Source organism: Megalops cyprinoides, chromosome 23, assembly GCF_013368585.1.
Source record: "Megalops cyprinoides isolate fMegCyp1 chromosome 23, fMegCyp1.pri, whole genome shotgun sequence".
NCBI classification, from domain to species: domain Eukaryota; kingdom Metazoa; phylum Chordata; class Actinopteri; order Elopiformes; family Megalopidae; genus Megalops; species Megalops cyprinoides.
Genome location: NC_050605.1, coordinates 14,433,061 through 14,448,643, shown reverse-complemented (window position 1 = coordinate 14,448,643; position 15,583 = coordinate 14,433,061). Strand labels below are relative to the sequence as shown.

Below are 15,583 nucleotides of genomic sequence, written 5' to 3'. Positions count from 1 at the left end.
GCAGGCCAAGCCTAAATATAACTTTGAGGGCCTGTTTCGTCCAGACAGAGAAAAACAAAAACACTCACTCAAGCTTGGCACAGTAAGGATCTGTCACTTCACTGTGACTAGACACATTTCACAAGTGAAGACTGAAGCTATATGTATTAATGAAAATGCAACAAAGGGCTGGCTGATCAATTAATAAGAAATCTATGTAATGTTCGGCAATACACAGTAACCAGGGTGTAGAGTTTCTGCTAACTCTAAAGAAGAGAGGGACTGCAATAGATGTCACAGCACTTAAGACCAGTGAGTACTTCCCAGGAGATTTAATCTGAAACTGGGGAATTGGAATAGTTGTAGACTGATATTTTACTATCTGTATTAACTGCATGTTGCATGCTCCATTCATCTTATTTCAGGGAAATTTGATCAACCAAATTGACTCAAGAGTGTGATGACTGAATACTTGCAACACCTTTATTCTGCACTGTGGTTTCCAGTTAGAATTTTCCCAGACCATATTTGATACTCTTTGGTGCTCTTTATTTGAATGCATTCTACTCCATCATGATGGTGAACTAATTAAAAGCATTGATGATCTTGGCTTTGGGCCTCTGATTTCTCCCCTTACTTGTTAGTGTAAACTGAACTATGCTTGAATAGTTATATTTTTATTTGAATTGTTAATGTTTTTCTTTTTGAAGGCAATGGATGCCATTGATGAAATGGATGAAGATCAGCTTATTGAATATGCCCTGCAAATGAGCCTTCAAGACGCTTGTAAACAATCTGAATTAACATCAATAGAAAGGTACAGTGTGCAGCAAAACTCATGACTGAATAACCATGATTTTTTTTTTTTTTTCATTTTTAAGAGACAACGTACTTCACTTGACAGATGATATTCTTTGGATTTATACCAGTTTTTTTCTGTTGAAAATCAACAGTTGAAAATAAGGCATGGTTTTCAATAACACTTTCAACACTTTGTGTTACATATGCAGTTTACAACTTGTATTATTTCATTTGTCTTCATTTCTTTTGTCACTGCTGATGGAATGTATCTAGTTTTTATTTTCATAAGCATAGAATATTTGTTTGTTCATTGTTTTAATAGTTTAGAAATAGCCAGTGATGAAAATCTGAAGATCCTAGCTGCAATTGAACAAGGTATGATACATTTTCTTCCTCTCTGAGAAGCAGTTGAAACTGACGTTCATTGCAGTTAGGGCTCAACATTTTTGTTTGTCAGGTAATTAACTTCCTGCTGTTCACAGATTATAAATGTAGCATTGTGATTATATGAATGGTTAGCAAACATTTACTGTGCAATTTGTCTTTGTCTTTTCAGTGACTGTGCAGGGAAATTAAATTTAGCTATTTTTAGCAGTGACATTTCTGTGCTAGTTATAAAAATCTGATACTGTAGCTTTTTTATCTATCACATTACCCTGCTGGGCAGCCAAAAATGATGAATGGCAATTATAGCGGGATCAATCTCTTTGTCAATAGGTGAGATATTCAGGCTCCAGGTCCTTTCAGAGTTCACATCGGCCTTCAGCGAGGTAGACAGTAAGGGATGGCTGCCTCTCCACAGAGCCGCGGTCCAGCCCCTGGTGCAGGTGTTGAAAATCGTCCTGGATGGTGAGTGAGTGTGGTGTGTGCTGTTAATCATTCAGAAACCACGCGGCATGGTCACCGGTTATTACAGCTTCGCAGCTGAAGCGATTCACCTGGGCCCCGGAAGAATGACTTGACGGAAGTAATTATTGAGCTCCTCTTAAAAAGGCACGAGAGATCACACTGTGGTGTCCCGGCAGCATCGCACGAGCTGACCCTGGAGGAGAAGACGATGGAGGGGGAGACGGCGCTGACTCTGGCAGCTCAGGCGGGTCTGCTGGAGAACGTGAAGGCGCTCCTGGACAAGGGGGCGTCTCCCCACAACACCAACGACAAGAACGAGTCTCCCCTGCTGCTCGGTAATGTCTGTGAAATGTATAAGGGGGTTCATTTGCCAGTTCATTTGCCATGAAGTTTATCAGTTTATCGGAAATTCAGTGAGAGATTAAGCAGACACACATTAACTCTGTATACTTGTATAAACAGCCAAGTGCTACAAATACTTATGGGAACAGATTGTATTCATTCACCGGTACCATCACAATAATACACTGCTGATTAATTTAAACGTGTTCCGATGTTCCTCTAGCGGTGAGAATAGGCTCATATGACATGGCGTCCACTCTCATCACGAACGGGGCCCTGGTGGAGCAGGTCTGCCTGACGAAGTGGACCGCCATGCACGAGGCGGCCAAGGTGGGCTGCATCGACATCATGATGCTGCTGCTGAGGAACGGGGGCCAGATCACTCAGATGAACGGCCACGGAGTGACTCCTCTGGGCATCGCTGCGGAGCATGGCCAACTGGAAGCGATGGAGACTCTCATCCACAAAGGTAGACGGATGAGGATAAGCAGTAATGTTACCTAGTAATGCAGCTCAGTAAAATGCCATGTGACTGAAAGGCTGCGACTGGAGTATGAGTATCATTGTGTCAGGCTTCTGCAGGCTGCAGATTCAGTTCCCTATTGAGCTACTGCCATTGTACCCTTATGCAAAGTATTGTACTTAACAACTATTTCACTGGATATGGACCTGGATAAATGGACTGAATCTAAAATGTGATCTATGCAAATAAACCTGGATAAGAGCATATGCCAGGTTAACAAGAAAAAGTAATAATGAAAAAATGAAAACTTTGGTCTTGATATTAAGTGGTGATCTAGGGAGGGCCCAAGAATATGGATCTTCTGGATGTAAGTGGCCTTGCACTCACATGTTGCCCCTAATGTGTTTCCCTTTTTATTCTATGTATAAAAGGAAGCTTAGTGTAACAGTGCCACCCCTATGTACCACACATTAAACCTTAAAAAGGAGGATTTTTCAAAACCAAAATTCATTTTAAAACCAACCCCAGGAACCAGCCTTATTCACCAAACCAAGCAAACTGTTCAACAAGTGACTCCAGCTCTCCTGCCACACACTTGTATTTAATGAGCATTCAATCAGGCAGGTGGGGCTCGTTAGCCAATCACTGGCTACCAGGCACATTCACACAGACAAGTACGATTATCCTCTTTTGAGTGAAGTTGATGTGATTTGGAAAAGGTTGAAAACAGAAGTTACTGGACACAGAGGATGCTCAAACATAAAAAAAAATATAACACCATTTAAATGCAATTGACACATTACTAACAATAATTGTTAAAGTAAGGATTTTTTGGGTACAGGTGAAGGCACCCCTTTATGCCGTGATATGCTAGTTAGGTCCCCTTAATGCTGAAGTAAGTGCCATGATTGTGAAACCTTGTTCACTGCAAGAACAACGAGTTCCATTAAAAACACCAACAGAATACCTCAATTTAAAAACAAAAGAGCACAACAGGTGTAAATGACATCACTTTGTTTACTTGTGGAATGGAAGATATATTTTGCACATATGTATCAAATCTTCATGGTTTTGTTTTAAAATTGTAGAATTATCTATTCTGTTCATGACATTTAGGCCATTCTCTATGGAAGTACATGACCTTTCAGAGATCAGTTACTTTCCTAATGCAAATTAATAAGTACCATATGTTCAGTAGTCCTGCAGGAGTTTACATGTATGAGTGACCTATCTGAGATACACTGTGTATATTATTGTTTTATATCACGTATCCACAACATGTCAAGGACAGAGGATTTATTGAATTGACTTGTCTGCCACTAGGGGGAGACGTAAATGCACGAGCCTACAATGGCGAGAGCGTGTTGTACGATGCAGTTGGTTTGGGGAATCCTGACTGCATTGAGCTACTGCTGCAACATGGAGCCAATCCCAACGTGGCCAGTCTATGTGGAAACCTCCCCATCCACCGGGCAGCCTATCTGGGACACTATCTGTGAGTTCCTGTGGCCCATGTCCATTTATACAACCAGATATTTACTGAGGCAGTTGGGATTTAAGTACCTTGCCCAAGGGAGATTGGAGATTGATCCTAATTTTATACTGAACTATTTAATATAATTAAAAGTTTGTGATTTAAAGTTGCAAAGGATATAAAGGTTACAAAAGGGACACACAACCCTTATTTTAACTGGCCTAATAATTAATCATGCACAACAATCAAAAACACATTGAGGACAATCAGAGATTTAAAGTACCCTATCTTTAACCAATTAACCTCCATTAATATGTTTAGCCAAAAGCTTTACATAAGGTATTAACAAATCAGTTACAACAGTACCCTTTTGCATCCATTGTAATACAGTCCTCAAAGCTTCATTTTAAGCCATTAAATGAGAGTAAATAGGAAGTATTTTGCATCTCATGCTTAAGGCAGTTGACTGAAAGCTAAGTCCATAAGATGCAGGATTCTTGCCCCTAATGTACTGGCTTTTTGGACATGCATTAAGGGAGGATCTTGTGGTAAAAACACACTAGCACTAAGGGAATATGATAAGACCCTCACTGAAGAACAATCTGAATTACTAATGAACACTTTCCTGCGCTCCTGATGTTACACGTGCAGGGCCCTGGAGCTCTTGATTGGTGTTACCTCTCGGCTGGCCATTGCAGACAGCGGCCAGAGCCCAGTCCACGCTGCAGCAGAAGGGGGCAATGCAGAGTGCCTCCAGCTTCTGATTGAAATGGGGTTCAACATCAACTTCATCCTGTCCAATTACATCTCAGACGATTACGGGGACATGAGGAAGAGCGCCTTGTATTTTGCTGTTTCTAATGGAGACGTCACCTGCACCGAGATGCTGCTGAACGCGGGAGCGAAGCCGGAGTTGGACCCGCTGCGCTGCCTCCTAGTGGCCGTTCGGGCAGGGCAGTACGAGATCGTGAAGCTGCTGCTGGCCAAACAGGCGGATGTGAACTGCTACTTCACGGTGGTCAGTGACACGGTGTTCCCCACCGCGCTGCAGTACTGTCTGAGGGACGAGATGATGATGAGACTTCTGCTCAACAACGGCTATGATGCGGAGAGGTGCTTCTGCTGTCACCATGACAACGGCTCCAGTACACACTGCCCTTGGAACAATGCTCAGCTTGATCAAACACACAAGCAAAAAGAGAAAATAACTGTGAGTGCACCAAAGGTTTTCAATAATGTCCTGAGGTCTTGTGACTAAGTGGAAATTATTTGTGACTCATCTTTAATGGGGTGAGCCAAGTATCAGGAAGTCTGGTGCTGATCAAGACAGAAGAGGCAGGTATGATCCTATTTAAAAGTGCAGGTGCTGTCTTTTGATTTATTTCAGCCGTGGTTATTTTGACCTGGCTTTACTTGCTTGGGTCACCGGCTCATTTTGAGAGGGCTCCAGCAATGCCCAGCGTGAGGCTTTGCTGGTTACGCTCTGACAGACTCCTGCAGTTACTGTTGCTAGTCTGCTCTGTTATCAGAACAACAGCATTCCAGAACTGTCAGCACAAACTAGCCGCCCTGAGAAACACAGGCCTGGACATTGTGTTCCTGCTTTGCTTTCATGCCCGGTAGCCCTGCACTCTCTTCGCTCTAATCTGTTGGGGATATTTAGCCACCAAAGAGGAATAGCAAAAGATTAATAATCCTTTTAACATAAATTGCTCAGTTGAATTTACTGCAAAGAGGTGAACCAAAGATTTAGACCGACAGAACATCTGGGATACAACAAAGCCCCAGGAATATGATTTGTCAGACTGCCAGGGAGTCCGCATTGTAAATACACCCCATGGGCTTTCTTTTAATAGAGTAATTGTGATTGTGTGGAATACAGAAAAAGCTGCTACACATTGAAGAGAGGGGAGAGCAAAGGATTGTGGGAGTTCAAGATTGTTCCATACCTGATAATGTTTTGGGGCATGCTGCCAGCGCTGATAAGAGCTTCGCTGCTGAGGCAGAAGCTGTGAACAGTAAACCCTCTTTTCAGGTCGTCTGATTCACAAAGCTATTCTTACAGTCAGTATTTTGGGGGGCGTTCTAATAAATATGGTTCATGGTGTATAATTGTCATGTAACCACATCAACTATTGGTGGCAATCAAAAGCAAACCAAGTGGTATTTTCCAATGTTTATTTGCAATAAGATGGATACAGTGACTAAGTTTTGTGTATAGGCGTGCCTACCATGTTAAACAGGTTTTTGTTTCTTCATAGTGAACTTCTCATTAATTACTTAACACTATGTACTGTGAAGGCTGATGAAGATGCCCATGTCGACCATGACTTCAAATTGTGAGAATTGTGAGAATTGTGTATATTAGCATGGATATGTGCATGGCCAAAGTATCTTTTGTTGGGTGAAATGAGTCACATCTATGTCGTGTCTTTGTCCAGTTCTGTGACTTCATCAGCTTGTCCTGCCTGGTGCACTTGTCAGGGAGTGTGGTGCGGATTCTGCTGGACTACGTCAGTCACGTACCCATCTGCTCCAAACTAAAACTCATTCTGGAGAAGCAGAGAGAGTGGCCAGAGATCTGCGACATACTGGGTGAGTTTCTGCCCCTTTGCTGCGCTGCGCCGCTGTGAGATGTGCTGTAAATAATATTAAAACTCTCTGTTTGGTTTTTATTAACCTTTGACCCAGGTAACCCACGGACACTGAAGCACCTGTGCAGACTGGTGATCCGGAGACAGATGACCCCAAAGAGGCTGTGTGAGCCTGACATCATGGACTCCGCCCCTTTCCCTCCCATGGTCAAGAGCTACCTGGTGTACAAAGAGTATGATCTTTATGGTAGAGGCATGGGGGCCTAAATATACAAACATATGTCCAGCATATTAGTCAGGGCTAGCTAACAATCTGTACAGTACATGTGGGACAGAACATCTGGAATTCTCTCACTTTGAATACAAATGTTGGAATGTATGCTGTTTGACACTGAAAACTACTTTTACAGCTGGGACACCTTTTATCTGTTTTCATTCCATCAGATCGTATGTGTATGTACATGAATTGAATGGAAATCCCAACTGTGCACTGTTCTACGACAGACTAATGTGAATATCTGAGGCACATCTACTGCCAGTACTGACATGAGTGGGGTTGACATGCTAGTCATGAAAATGTACCGAAGAACTGGAACTGCTGCTTTTAACATCACATTATTTTTACCACTTCAAGATGCTTTTTTTTCCCCGAAGCGTTTTTAGAGCGTAGACTTCGCTGCCAGTTTCCATTCTGGTTTGAAAGAATATTTTCTTGCTACTGTAGTCTGTTGTATAACAGAGCTGTGGTGACTGCTGTTGTGATGGAGCGCAACAGAAAAGAGAATAGCTACAGCGCTATTGTTACCAGCTGCGTGTTACCAATAGTTGTGATATTGACTGATGTTTAACACAGACTTGATGTTGTTGTGTTTGACATATCATCCGCCACACTGCATGCTTTCTCTTGCCTGAAATGGCCAATGCTGTCAACAATTTTTTCACAAGCAAATGCACAGTATGTACATTTGAGTATGTGTATATATATGTATCTATAGTAATTCCTAATTTGGTAGAGTAAGGAATAAAGCAGGAAGCACGTGTTTGAAGCATGTGAAGCGTATTAGTGGTTGTTTCTGTTTATGGAGCCTGTTGGATTCTTGAGGCGGATGGTGTTGTAGCCACCATCTTTTGATTATCATTGACTATAATGGCTGCCATTTATCCAACAATCCTGGGAGTCAGTGAGAGGGTTAAGATGGCAGTCAATGTCTGATACAAGCAGGGAGTCCCAAACACAAAAGACATACAAGACACACTTTTTCAAATAATACAAACCTATTCAGCTGCTGATATCCATACTGTAGCTCCCAAAACCTCACCAGCTGTTGTGCGTGTACCCTAATATTAGAACTTACGCTGGTTCCCCCCACCCAACACACGATATAAACCCCAGCATGTGCCTTGGGAAAGCTACATTGTGTCATGCCATCCATCTCAGAGGAGTACACCTATAATGCTCCTCGGGCCGAGCTGGGCTTTTTTTGGGCATGAACAATATGTCGCGGACCTGCTGACAGGCCACACTGAGACTGCCCGGGGGTGAGCTCACTCTCTTTTTTGCTAAACCCATCTTGTTGACTCCTGCTTCCCAAAAAAGCAACGGCATCATGGGCGGACGCATTGTTCCGGCGCCCCTGCGATGATCCCCACCCCCCTTTTAAAGGCTCGCCCCGCCAGCTGAGGAGATTAGATGAACTGCGCGGAGACGCTCGCTCGCGCAAACCCCCAGGCGACTGACTCACCTCCTATCCCCCTTCTCTCGAGCGAGAGTCCGTGGCTGAGAGACAGGAACGCCATGAGTATGTTCGGGTACCGCAAGGAGCTGGACAAGTACGAGGACCTGGACGAGGATGAGCTGCTGGCATCCCTGACGGCGGAGGAACTCCAGGAGCTGGAGAAGGAGCTGGCGGACATCGAGCCGGACAGCAACGTTCCCATCGGGCTGAGGCAGAGGGACCAGACGGCCAAAACACCGACGGGCACCTTCAGCAGGGAGGCTCTGCTAAAGTACTGGGAGAATGAGACCCGCAAGCTGCTGGAGGAGGAGAGGATGGGATCCAGTCCCAAACAGGTGAGGATGAGAAAGAATGGGAGAGGTTAAGAAAAGTACAGGTCCTGTTTCTTATATTGTAAAAATGTTAGTTTTCTGGTCCTTTCACTTCAGTAAACCGTTTTGGCCTGGTGATTGAGTTGAAGAATTCCAGCGCTGAGGAATTCTGAAATATTGTACATCATTTTGTGAAAGAAACAATGTCACCAGTACAACATTTTTTCGCGGAAGGCCTAAGAGTGTGTTTTTGTTGATCAAACTTCACTGTCTCTTTAAATCACCGAGGAGTATTTGCTATTGTTTCTTATTATTGTGATTTCATAATCCACTTAATTTAACAAACATTTCAACAATGACAACACATTTTTCCAGATAACCCAGATCACATTTCAATTGATAAAGTAAGAAACATGACAAGACCCAAAAATATATTATCTCAGATATGCAACAGCAACAGCACAGAATTAATGCGCAGTTCCAGGATTTCTTTGTCAGTACCCCTGTCTGGGGTATGTTTCAGGGCTTGACAGAGTCCATCCTATAATGTATTGCAGGACAATGAGGCAGAGGATGACAATGATAAAAGTGAGGAAGAATGTGTGACAGAGAGCAGTAGCGAGACCTCAGAGGAAGAAGAGAGTGAAAAAGAAGAGGATGAGGAGGAGGAAAATGAAGAAGAGGAGAGTGAGCAAGAGGAAGATGAGGCTGTTACCGAAGATGAAGAAGGCGATGGAGATGAAGATCGACAAGCAGAAAACTCAAAAGAAGACGATTTGAAAAGGTCCAGTCCCCAGCACGGTCAGAACATCTGCAATGGTCTGTCAAAAAATCTGCCAAAACAGGAGGAGGAGCATGTTAAAAAAGCACCGCCCATTGCTAATGGAGATCCAGAAATCAAGGTGACACCCAACAGGCCCTGTGGCAACCCCACCGTGGTCGACGAGTGCCTGGAGAAGATACTCAGCAACGATGCCGACACGACCGAGGTCAACCTGAACAATATTGAGAACGTTTCCCAGGAGACGCTCATACGCTTTGCAGAGGCCCTGACGACCAACACGCACGTGCGGGTCTTCAGCCTGGCCAACACCCGCGCGGACGACCAGGTGGCGTTCGCCATCGCCAAGATGCTGCGGGAGAACAGCTGCGTGACCAACCTCAACATCGAGTCCAACTACATCACGGGGAAGGGCATCCTGGCCCTCATGAGGGCCCTGCAGCAGAACAGCACCCTCACGGAGCTCCGCTTCCACAACCAGCGGCACATCTGCGGGGGCCAGGTGGAGATGGAGATCGTCAAGCTGCTGAGAGAAAACACCACTCTGCTGAAACTGGGGTACCAGTTCGACCTGCCGGGCCCCAGGATGAGCATGACCAGCATCCTGACCCGGAACCAGGACCGCCAGAGGCAGAAGCGCCTGCAGGAGCAGCGGCTGCTGGGGGGTCCGGACGGGCCAGCCAACCCCAGGACCACCGCCCTGCAGAGGGACACGCCCGCCTCGACCCCGCGCGGATCGCCGCGGAGCTCCCCGTGGTCGTCGCCCAAGCTGCCGCGGCAGGACACGGCGAGGAAAAATGCCCCGCCGGCGCCCCCTCCGCCCCCTCCCCCGCCTCCCCCGCCGCCGCCGCCCCCGCCCCCTCCTCCTTCCCGACCCGCTCTGGAGAAGAGGAAGCCGACCAGGAAGATCGCGGAGGTGATCAGGCAGCATGAGCAGAGCAGGAAGCAGCAGGCCAGCCAGCCCAAATCCAAGGTCAGAAAAGGCAAAAAAGGAGCGCCGAAGGAGAAGGATGCCAACATCCTCAAGGAACTGAAAAACGCCCTGCGTCCCATTTCTGACAAACGGACAGAGGACACATCCCGGCCGTCGACGCCTCAACGCTCGGCCCACGATGACCTCATGGCTTCTATTCGCTCAAGCAGCATCAGACAACTCAGAAGGGTAAGTATATATGCGAGAAACATGCTAGCACAAGTAACAAAACTCAATAAAGGGGTTATCTTGCAGGCATGTGTCAGCATACCTCTGCAAAACAGTTCTGGGAGCATTTGGACTATGGCTGTATGCCACAAAACTGATGTTGACTCCTATGTGGCATGCTGATTGGATATTTTCAGCGAGTGACGGTTGGATGACTTACGTGATTGGTCACAGCACACCTAGCAGAATGTATGTTGCTGGACCACTGAATGCAAGTTTGTGAATTAAACTCAGATTATGTCAGAAATGGAAATCAATCTGTCAAATACAAAGAAAATGCTCTGTTGTTAAAAGCAGTCATGTATATCATCCAATCACCAGAGGCACTGGGCGTTCAGCCAGTGGGAATCGGCCTCCGCTGTTAGACATACACGACACATGAATTTTACATTAAGAGGACACTAGGAGATATTACTAATACAGATCCAAAACAATAGTATACCATTTGTGTTAGGTCTTCTCCAAGCACTATTTCCATGACTTAAAATAGTTTATTTTATTGCCTAAAGGGGCAGCAGTGTAGCATGGCTGTGTAGCATGGTGGTTAAGGAGCAGGACTCGTAACCAAACGGTTGCCGGACTGCTGCTGTACCATTGGGCAAGACACTTAACCCACAATTGCCTCAGTAAACATCCAGGTGTATAAACGGATAATATTGTAAAAACCTGTAATTGATGTCGCTCTGGATAAGAGTGTCTACTAAATGCTAATAATGTACTGCCATGTAATGTAAAGGCAAATGGTTCAACTGGCTAAAAAAGACATGCAGACAGAAAGGCCCTCCCATGGAAGGCCTGAAACAACTGTGCCGGGCCTTTGCGGTAAGGGGACACTTCATGAGAGCTGGACTCATTCAGAATGAAGTAATCCTTTGGTGTATTTTAAATTCCTGGTCTCAAGATTCGCAATCTGTCATTTTGCAGAGTCCGCATTTAGCAGCTGATGTAGGACCGGTGGCATCTGAAACATTAGCTGTGGCAGACGTGGCAACATTTTCAGAAAAATGTACGGCACGATGGCGGCAAACCATATGTCAACAGAATGTTCCGGAACTCTTATATGGCGGTGATATGCAACCCAATCTTCACAACGCTCGCAATAGAATAATACTTACTCAGATATTGCCGTGGCACGGATTCTAATGTCGCTGTGGAAAAAGTGTTATCATAGGACGACAGTACCCCTGACCTTGTGAATTCTTCCCACTTAATACAGTTATAAATAGAAGCCCATTTTCACCTCTGTCTCGATAAGAAGAGTGGCTACGGGCGCTGATGCACAAGCGTTAAAGAACTAAACAGACCACTTTTCCCACCTCACTGGGAATTGCAAGTCAGAGGCAGATGGATTCATTTGCAAGTACAAACCTATAATTGGTAAAAGACGTGGACTGACTGGTAACACAAAGGATGCGCAGACAGTATAGCCTGTTTGTAAATCCACGCTGAAGCACACACAGAAAGATAAATTGAGACACTGACAGATGGTAAATAAAGGGATACGCATTTAACTACATATTGTAGGCACGCTGGTGTCATCTACTAACATTGTGACGAGTGCCGGCAGAAAACGTTTTCCCGCACAGACAATCTGTTGGGGTATAAATTCATTAAACAGGGCAGGACAGTATCAGATGGCAAACAAGTGAATAAACTCATTAGGGCTGTTGATCCCCCCCTTGCCCGGTCAATGTCACCTTCATCCAGGCCAGCACTTGCTTAGAAACAACAGATAGAAAGAGCAGCTATTTCTCTCCCAGTGCCAGCCAGCGCTCTCTCTCCCTCTCTTTCCAGCCTTAATATAACCTTCTTATCCGCTATCAGAAACACGGTCACATGGGTGTAACTGAGTGCACAGGAGTAGACTCGAGCTTTGCTGTACTGGAAGAAAACTGACGAGAGAATGTTGTTCCCATTCCAGGTGGAAGTTCCACTTTATCTACGGTAACCGGACTGTGACACAAAGGCTGGACTAACGGGATATATACATGTTGTGCATAAACAAGCACGTCATCCCATGGGAACGGTACTTGATTTTTTTTTTTTTCCTTGGAAGACATTAAATAATTTGCACTGCAGTTTTGTGTTTATACTTCAGTTAAGATAAAAAATATACATATTAAAAATTACTTTTGTATAAAGACCAGTTTATTTATGATATATTTTAACAGAATACCATTTTTGTTTTTGTTTTTGTTTTTCCTGTGGTACGATCATAATTTGTAAGTTAAAGTAAAACCTATAAACTGTAAATACTCTGTTGTGTAATGATTTGTATAACTTAATGGATTAAACAAACATTACAACTAGCTTTCACTGGGTGTGTTATTGAAGCAGCAAATCGTTTTCTATAAATGTCTTTTTTGCTGCTTCCTGTTTAGCCATATATTCTGAAATTTAAATTTATTTCTTTGTAAATCCAATGGATATTCTGTCACTAGAAATTAGCCAAGGAATCAGCCAGAGAATGTTGATCAGTAGCCCAGAGTCCCCCTGCACCTGTCTCAAGTTGTTACTATGGAAACTATACAGCCAGAGCAAAGCATAACAAAATGTTAGACTACAAGGGTTGTCATCAAAGAGAAAAAAACCTTGATGCAAACTGAATGTGTCACATGGCAAATTGCAATCATATACAATCAAGGCTGCCCTCGGCCTACCTGAAATGACACCCAAAATGACATAATTAAAATTCAAAAGTATTAGGCCTAGTAATGTATGTCACCGGCTCCTGATCCAGTCCCTTTGCATTTGTGTGCCTTGGAAGAGTTCCCGGGCCTTAAGTCCACAGTGCAGCTGTTCAAAGCAAGAAGAGAAATGTTTTTAGCAGCACAGATCCCCAATGCACCCTCCCGAATTCCCAAATAGCAGGGACCTTTAACTCTCAGATACTTCACTGAATGAGCCAGCCTTCAAAAGGGTTTCCATCAGCTGTCACCAAAATGCTTCAGCTGGATGAAATTAGTCGGCTAATAATGCAACCTGAAAAACGAACACAGGCTGTTTCAATTTGATGAGGAAAGGACAGCAGACATATTATTGCATGGAGACTTTATAAATGTGGTGACCGAGGTTGTGTTTTTTGTTTTTCTTTTTCAACTTATTGGAGGGACATAAAAAGCTCACTGTCTTCTAGTTCATCTCCCCAAATAGGCCATTATCCTTACCTGTCACCCGCAGGAAGTGACAAGCAGCCTACAGGAAAGAGCATCTACAAGGACATTCATACAATGATACAAAGGCGTAACGTGACTGCACCTGTACACATTAAAATAAATCAGACTGACACTCGAGATGCAACCTTGTGGCAGTGTTTTAAACCTACAAATCACACCTCCTGAAATCTTGGGACATTTTTTGGGAATTATTTGCAATTGTCAAATTTACAATTGTCCTTCATCTACCACAAAAATGGAAGTAGGTTAAGACATTCTGGGCTTTTCACATCTATCCCTATAGATGCGATTAAGGCACAGAGGCACAGGTAAATTAATACACACTGAAAGGAAGTTGATATTTTTACATTTTTTTGCTCAGTAGATGTCTGTCTACTAAATTAAAATATGTGGGCCATTCGTAAAGCTAAATTGTAATTGGAGCAATTACAGCAAAGTAGTGTAATCAAAGACACAACAGACATGGGTTTTGAACCCAAGACTATAAAGTACAGATTTTGTACATAACTATATGAATGGTACTGCTAGACAAAGGTTGCAGATTTCATCTCCAGATAGACTATTGCTGCTTTATGCCAGAACAGAATACTTCTGTAAAGATCTGAATTAATTTGATATAACGCACCATAAAAATGAACCATATACATGTGGAATATGTATTGGATACAAGCAGTAGTTACAGTGGACCATGTATTTAGCGATTTCACCCATTTGATTATCTCTCACTCTGCATGTTTAGCCACATGTACAGAACACCATTCTGAGGAGTGACATCACCGCCACACAGCTGTTCAGGTGGATTTCCTGTACCGCCACACACACAGCGGCAGTAATCCCTCCGTCTACCCCACAGAGCTGTGATGTCACTCATGTGAGTGAGGAATCCATCACAAGAGGATCAGCTGGTGGCTACAACAGAGCCATCACCTAGAACCGACAGCTGAATTTAGATCAGCTCAGGACGGCAGGAGACCAGAGACCAATTTTCACTACTCTGGATCCTTCTTGGTAGAACAGAATTTGTATTTAGTGAGACCACAAGAGTACCGCGCTGCTCTACACTGGCTGAAATAATTGCACACTCTCAGTTAACATGACTAGCACAGACCTCCGTGAGCTCCCTAACTTATGTTTAGAGTTCCAGTTGTTTCATTTTAGATGAAAAATGACAGAGGCACCCAATCACTCTAATCTGAACCAATATAACTGTTCACAAAGTTAGTGAAATGGCCAGGTCTATGTAAATTGATGCCTACCTGGTGTATACCCCTTTGCCATGCTGAGACTTTTGGAAAGTAAGCTCTGTAAAGTAAAATCTCCCATATTATGAGAGGACAAATCAGATTGGCAGTTATGTCTCAGGTTGTATGACCTCAGGCTTTACAGAAATCAATGCACACTCACCCTGGTTAAATTCATCAGATGACCAGAAAAATGACAAAATGCTCAGAAATCACTTCAATGAAATGTCATAAGAGGGAAAAGGGTCTGTAAATATTAACATTTATTTAAGTATACAATTTAGTATTCCATTCTTTTTCCAACCTAATTTGAAGGTTTGATGTCCATATATATGTATTACTGTTTTCTTGATGCACCATAAACCCCAGGAAGAAACATAAAATTATAAAATTCAGACATAGAACACTGTTAAAAACAGCATTCATCACTGTGCTACAGAAAGGTTAAACAGTGTTTAACAGGCTTTACTACCTGGCCTGCAGCGATCACAATCAAGCCTGAGACCCCATAAGCACCTTGCAAATAAGTATTAAATTCATTCACTGCTTTTGTATTGCAGCATTTAGTAATATGATTGAGCACTGACACAAACTGTAGGCTTTTTTTTTTTTAGTTCAAGATGAATTTGCTCTTG

The 15,583-nt window shown here is 43.6% G+C and overlaps 2 protein-coding genes across 2 annotated transcripts; both read left to right on the top strand.

Annotated features, from left to right (window-relative positions):
* Positions 1 to 69: 69 nt before the first annotated feature.
* On the top strand, positions 70 to 7,442 carry LOC118770435 (ankyrin repeat and SOCS box protein 15-like). Its single transcript, XM_036518092.1, has 10 exons — positions 70 to 291; positions 690 to 796; positions 1,103 to 1,155; positions 1,498 to 1,629; positions 1,806 to 1,964; positions 2,195 to 2,440; positions 3,758 to 3,929; positions 4,560 to 5,118; positions 6,350 to 6,503; positions 6,600 to 7,442. Exons 1-10 carry the CDS (start codon positions 271 to 273, stop codon positions 6,767 to 6,769), a joined length of 1,773 nt encoding a protein of 590 aa, XP_036373985.1. The 5' UTR covers positions 70 to 270; the 3' UTR covers positions 6,770 to 7,442.
* Positions 7,443 to 7,931: 489 nt separating this feature from the next.
* On the top strand, positions 7,932 to 12,753 carry LOC118770589 (leiomodin-2-like). The gene is made up of 3 exons (XM_036518350.1): positions 7,932 to 8,573; positions 9,107 to 10,492; positions 12,453 to 12,753. The coding sequence occupies exons 1-3, from the start codon at positions 8,193 to 8,195 to the stop codon at positions 12,477 to 12,479; spliced, it is 1,794 nt and encodes a 597-aa protein (XP_036374243.1). The 5' UTR covers positions 7,932 to 8,192; the 3' UTR covers positions 12,480 to 12,753.
* Positions 12,754 to 15,583: the final 2,830 nt, after the last annotated feature.

Coding starts and splice junctions, on each gene's coding strand:
- LOC118770435 (XM_036518092.1), top strand. CDS start 271: ATGTCACAGCACTTAAGACCA. Junction 797..1,102: donor GAATTAACATCAATAGAAAG/GTACAGTGTGCA, acceptor TTGTTTTAATAG/TTTAGAAATAGCCAGTGATG. Junction 1,965..2,194: donor CGAGTCTCCCCTGCTGCTCG/GTAATGTCTGTG, acceptor ATGTTCCTCTAG/CGGTGAGAATAGGCTCATAT.
- LOC118770589 (XM_036518350.1), top strand. CDS start 8,193: ATGAACTGCGCGGAGACGCTCGCTCGCGCAAACCCCCAGGCGACTGAC. Junction 8,574..9,106: donor TGGGATCCAGTCCCAAACAG/GTGAGGATGAGA, acceptor AATGTATTGCAG/GACAATGAGGCAGAGGATGA. Junction 10,493..12,452: donor GCATCAGACAACTCAGAAGG/GTAAGTATATAT, acceptor TTCCCATTCCAG/GTGGAAGTTCCACTTTATCT.